The 6053-nt window shown below is 39.6% G+C and overlaps 1 protein-coding gene across 1 annotated transcript; it reads right to left on the bottom strand.

Annotated features, from left to right (window-relative positions):
* Positions 1-253: 253 nt before the first annotated feature.
* On the bottom strand, positions 254-4317 carry SPMIP1 (sperm microtubule inner protein 1). The gene is made up of 2 exons (XM_069762072.1): positions 3809-4317; positions 254-461 (listed from the first exon to the last, which is right to left on the bottom strand). Exons 1-2 carry the CDS (start codon positions 4248-4250, stop codon positions 349-351), a joined length of 555 nt encoding a protein of 184 aa, XP_069618173.1. The 5' UTR covers positions 4251-4317; the 3' UTR covers positions 254-348.
* Between the last annotated feature and the right edge of the window lie 1736 nt (positions 4318-6053).

Genomic DNA, 6053 nt, shown 5'->3' with positions numbered 1-6053 from the left:
TCTCAGGTTCTAAGCGCTTCCTGCCATAAGAGAATCCCTATCCAGATGGCGGCAGGACATGCACCAGATTCTGGTGCCAACAGTAACTGATAGCTGCTGTAATAGTGGGCATTTATCGCCCATGAGATTTAGTTATATTTGTTGGTTTCTATTAGTGTTTTCCTTATACTTATCGATTTTGCTTTGCACTAAATATCATTTGAACATAAAGAATCATGTTGCTATCATTTTAACACAAAACTGCAAGAAGCCATTTAGTGTGTCCTATTTGTTATTTGCAGCTACTCACACATCAAATGCAAAAAAATGACAATTTTTAAAAGATTTCAGTAATTGCCATTTGCTGGGCTACAAGGCCATGTCTGTATATTTTGGCTGAGTGGGTATTCCATTCTTCCTGTAGAAGGTGTCACTCACAATGCGACAACGTCGAAATTGGGGACCGTTGTCTACAAGATTACCTGGCAAAGAGAGATCACTTTAGTTATTATTGCAGTATGAAATGAATACTTACATATTGGTAATAGTGGAAACAAGTAAAAAGAAGGTATTAAGCATAACAGAATTTTTAGACAATTAAGGATCATTTCCAGTTTGGTTATAAATCAAATGTACTTTAGAGAATAAGTCACATGTTGGGAGTAAATAAAAAAGCAAAGATTAAAAAAAAGGAATGGATTGTAAAAATGGTATTACTGTTCAACAAACCATACATGTTCATCTGGGTAGTCACACAGGAATAACCACTGCGCCCAAATGATGTCTAGTATAACGCATTCCTGAATTAAAGGAACCGACAGATCTCCTGACTGTCACCAATCGTTACTATAGCAGTGTGACTTGGAATTCTGTATTCTTATATGCTGTTTCATTACTAACACTGCAGTATTTGAAGAATAGTATTATCATACAGTGTTATACGTGGTAATAAATAGAACTAATCCAGAGGGTCATATCTATCCCTGGGCTAGTCGTGCCTTTGGTCTTCTAATCACGCTTCTCAGGCAGTTATTGACAGCTTGTCTTGGTAGTCATTATGCAGGCTATCAATAGTGTCCCAGAAGAGAGTGATTAAAAAATCCAGGAAAGGGCTAATCGGGGAGAAAAGACGCCCCACTGGACTAGTCCTGACTCATTAGCATATGCAGCACTGCAGGATAAAACAACTTTCTTTAATCCCTTAACGACCGCCGATATGTCTTTTAACGGCAGCAGTAAAGGGTACTTATTCCTCAGCGCTGAGAAAAGTGAATAGCACCCCCCAGCATCGGAATTTCTCTGGGGTCTCGGTTACTAAGGGTAGCTGAGACCCCGAAGAACATGATTTGGGTTGGTTTTTACCAACCCCAGTGTTGCAATCGCCGTTATTAACGGAATAACAGTGACTGCAAAAAAACCAGTCAGATTTCCCATTGAAATTTCTCTCTCCTCTGATGTGATCGCACATCTGAGGAGGGAGAAATGGGGTCCCCTGATCTCCCCCTGGTACCTCCTGTGTCCCTGGACCCTCCTCCATCCCCAGGTCCTGTCCCTCAGCCACCGGCATCTTCTTCTGGGAAGAAAATGGCAGGGGCATGCGCAGTGCGCCCTCCAAGATCTGCCGGCCAGTAAATTTTCCTATTGGTTCATTTTGATCACTGTGATAGACCCTATCGCAGTGATCAAAATAAAAAAAATAGTAAATCACATCCCCCTTTTCTATCACAGTGATCAAAATAAAAAAAAAAAAAGGAAATAGTAAATCAAACCTCCCTTTATCACCCCCTTAGTTAGGTAAAAATAATAAAATAAAAAAATGTATTTATTTCCATTTTTCCATTAGGGTTAAGGTTAGTGTTATGGTTGGGCTTATAGTTAGGGTTATAGCTAAGGTTAAGGTTGGGGCTAGGGTTATGGTTGGGGTTATAGTTGGGGTTATAGCTAGGATTAGGGTTGGGCTAGAGTTAGGGTTGGGCGAAATTTAAAGTTGGGCTAGGGTTGGGATTACAGTTAGGGTTGAGATTAGGGTTAGGGTTGGGATTAGGGGTGTGTTGGGGTTAGGGTTGCGATTAGGGTTATGGTTGGGATTAGGGTTAGGAATGTATTGGGGTTAGTGTTGGAGTTGGAATTGGGGGGTTCCACTGTTACATCAGGGGGTCTCTAAATGCGACATGGTACTGCCATTGATTCCAGCCAATTTTGCGCTGAAAGAGTAGAACGGTGCTCCCCCCTTCTGAGCCCTGGCATGCGCTGAAATTGTGGCTTTCCCGCACATACGGGGTATTTGCCTACTCAGGAGAAATTGCACAACACATTTTGTAGTCCATTTTCTCCTGATACCATTGTGAAAATAAAAAAAAGTCTTAACAAAAAAAATTATGTTTCCAAAATTTTGCTGATGTAAAGTTGACATATGGGAAATGTTATTTATTAACTATTTTATGTGACACCACTCTCTGATTTAAGGGTACAAAAATTAAAAGTTTGAAAATTGCAGAATTGTTGAAATTTTTGCCAAGTTTTCATTTTTTTCATAAATAAAAGCAAGTTTTAGCAAAGAAATGTTACCACTCATCAATCAGTGGGATACGTTGAAGCATTCTAGAACTATAACTTTATAAAGTGACAGTGGTCAGAATTGTAAAAATTGTCTTATTTATTTCTGACAGCGGCATTTAACTTGCACTTACCGGAAGTGCGTTGTAAATCCCACCCATTGGTGACCCAGTCACATGATCATGGGTCACAGATGGGTCGGCATGACTACCAGAGGTCTGAAGCAGACCTCTATGGTTGTCATTGCCAGATTACTATAAGCGCCACCCGGCCGGCGATCATAGCAACTGAGCATTTCAGAATCACCCAATTTATCAATATAAAAAATAAACTGATCGCTAAATGGCGTAACAAAAAATAGAATTCAAAATATCAAAATTATGTTTTTTTGGTCATGCAATAAAATGCAATAACGGGTGATCAAAAGGTCGTATCTACACCAAATGGTATCAATAAACATGTCAGCTCGGTGCAAAAAAAATAATCCCTCACCCCAGATCACAAAAAATGGAGACACAACAGGTCTCAGAATATGGCGCCATTTTTTGTATTTTTTTAACCAAATTTTGGATTTTTTTTTTCACCACTTAAATAAAAAAGAACCTAGACATTTTTGGTATCTATGAACTCTCAATGACCTGGAGAATCATAATGACGGGTCAGTTTTAGCATTTAGTGAACATGGTAAAAACAAACAAACTGTGGAATTGCTTTCTTTTTTTAAATTTTTTTACAGCACTTGGAATTTTTTTCCAGTTTTCCAGTACACGATATGTTAAAACCAATGGTGTCTTTCACAAGTACAATTTGTCCCGCAAAAAAAGAAGTCCTCACGTGGCCATATTGACCACAAAGTAAAAAAGTTATGGCTCTGGGAAGAAGGGGAGCAAAAATTGAAACCACAAAAACGGAAATACCGCTGGTCGTGAAAGGGTTAATGCATCGACAATTGTATTACAAATAGAGACTTGGTATTTTGTCAGACCCATATACACTGAACAATAGTAAAAATAAATGGTAATATGAGCATTCTTCCACCCTTCTTATTAGCCTCGTTAACAGGGCCTAAAGTCAATTAAAATTCATAATCCGTATCGTTAAAAATTTGTACAATGAATGCAATAACTTTCTTGTAGGGGGAGGGGATTTACAATGTAAGAAAGTCTGAGGCTCGTAGCTTCATCTGCGTGTTGTATTGTATCTCATGGACCACAAACTAGCACAAAATGAAGATACCTTGCGCCTGTAATTAAGTGACTAACATTTGACTTACCTACATGCCATCCATAGACCCAACTTGTAGCTAAAGGGTAGTAGTATTTCTCCTCCGGTCCAAGGCTATTCCTTATTTTTAGGTAGTGGTACCTCCCTTTTCCCTCCTTGGATGTGCCATGGTAGAGCAGACCTCGAGTTTCACCACTGATGGGTTTCATCTGGTATTCTGTTGTACTAGTTTCCATTTGATCAGTCTGTCTGTTTGATGGCTCCTGATCTTGTTTTTTCTTTTCCATCTTTGCCTGAAGACTTGGATGAGTAATAGTTGGCAGCTTTAAATGATCTTTCACTTTGGCTTTCATCTTAGATGTTTCAGGGGACACAGCCTGCGAGTTCTGTCTATATTTCCGCCACCAGTTCATGCGGGTCTGTATCTCTTTCAGGTTAGACTCTTTTATAAATTCTTGCTTCTGAGTGGTTAAATTGAATTCCCGAGCCATTATTGTTGATTGTAACCAGTTATCTCACACCTGGAAATACTTGTTAAATGAAGCAAGGGACTAAATTAACTGAACTGCATGGTTGTCGGATGGAAGAAGTAGCCTGGAATATCAAAAATAATGAATGAAAATGAAATAAATAAAAATTATTACTGTGACTTCATACGGAGATTTATACCTACACAGGTTACTCCAAACTTCTGTGTTGTATCAGAAGAAGTCACTAATTTGATCCGTCACTTAGTAATAAGGTTTTCATTGCAAGAAATCCACCTACTGGATATGGGAGGCGTAGATGTGCATTAGCAAGTGCATGAATGTGCCGATTACATCCCTTTCAAATGTTAGTTCACTGGGCACCTTGGTAATGCCTCTTCTTCTGTCACAGCTGGCTAGTCTGGTAACCACTAACTTGCAGGCTGTGCAAGAGTCATTACTATTGTTGACGTCAGGTTGCCATGGAGATAAGAACTAAATGCAGAATGCCCACTTAGCACATTATGCCATCATCATAATTATTTTTGTACACATTGGGGCATATTTAACATCATCATTGTGCCCATTTTATTTTTATATATATTATTTTTGCACTTAAAAGAATGGAGGTCGGGATGAACCCAAATAAAATTCACAAAGTTATGTATATTTTATTAATGAATACAAGTAAAGTGATATCTTTCACCGATACTTGACACTCTTTCGAAATTCCTTTCTGAAATTTCAGAAATCTATTTCTATGCAAGACAGATTATATGCCTTGTGAGATGTGATCTGATAAGCAGATGCCAATGAGAAAAGTCTTGTAGGAGTGTTGTGGATATATGATCCAATAAATACATGGTAGGAAAACTCCAGTTACGTGTGGCTGCCTCTGATTCATAAGGCTCCTTTGTTAGCAGGCATGGAAATAAAATAGATTCTGCACGCTTCACTTACTTCTAGGTTTGGATATCTGTGACTGGTTGCCAGGAAGAACAACCTATAAAAGGACAGGTCTGGACATGAGATATCAAGGAGTCTGCTGCACATCAGTGCTCATTGTTCTTGTCACAGCTCCCTTCTGCCAATAGTTGGCTGTCCACTACTTTATCATACAGTACCCATCCTTAAGAAAAGTCATCAATGTCTGATTGGTCAGGGTCCAACACTCGGCACCTCCAATGATCATCTGTTCTCAAATGCTCAATTGTGGAGCTGCTCAGTCTTCTGATAGTGGCCGGGGCACATCTGCCTCCTATTGATTTGAAAATTACATGGATGTGCAATACCCAGCTGCTGACCCCGACTGATTAGACATTGATGGTATTGATGAAGGATAGGTCATCAATGATAAAGTAGTGGACAACCTCTTGAATGGATTAGTTCTAGTGATGAGCGAGTGTACTCGTTGCTCGGGTGGTCTCCGAGTATTCATGACTACTCGGAGATTAAGTTTTCATCGCCTCAGCAGCATGATTTACAGCTATTAGCCAGCTTGATTACATGTGGTGATTCCCTAGCAACCAGGCAACCCCCACATGTACTCAGCTTGACTAATAGCTGTAAATCATTCAGCTGCCGTGATGAAAACTAAATCTCCGAACACTAACAAATACTCAGAGGTCACCCGAGTGTGCTCGGGAAAACCTGAGCAACGAATACACTTGCTCATCACTAATTAGTTCTATTTCTGTGTTTTAAGGCCAAACGGGAGCAATTGCATGTAGGCTCCAGCCACCAGGTTCCAAAAACAGCAGAGGGCAGTCAACCCTCCAACAAATTAAGGGAAGTTAGGGCTTATGCAGACGTTTGTGGATCTTGATC

Source organism: Ranitomeya imitator, chromosome 4 (assembly GCF_032444005.1).
Source record: "Ranitomeya imitator isolate aRanImi1 chromosome 4, aRanImi1.pri, whole genome shotgun sequence".
In the NCBI taxonomy this organism is placed as follows: domain Eukaryota; kingdom Metazoa; phylum Chordata; class Amphibia; order Anura; family Dendrobatidae; genus Ranitomeya; species Ranitomeya imitator.
This window is presented reverse-complemented; position numbering and strand designations above follow the sequence as displayed.

What these genes read in the sequence shown, in the direction of transcription:
- SPMIP1 (XM_069762072.1), bottom strand. Translation starts at nt 4,250, where the DNA reads ATGGCTCGGGAATTCAATTTAACCACTCAGAAGCAAGAATTTATAAAA. An exon ending in GGTCTATGGATGGCATGTAG is followed by an intron (nt 462 to 3,808) that starts GTAAGTCAAATG and finishes TCTCTTTGCCAG; the next exon opens with GTAATCTTGTAGACAACGGT.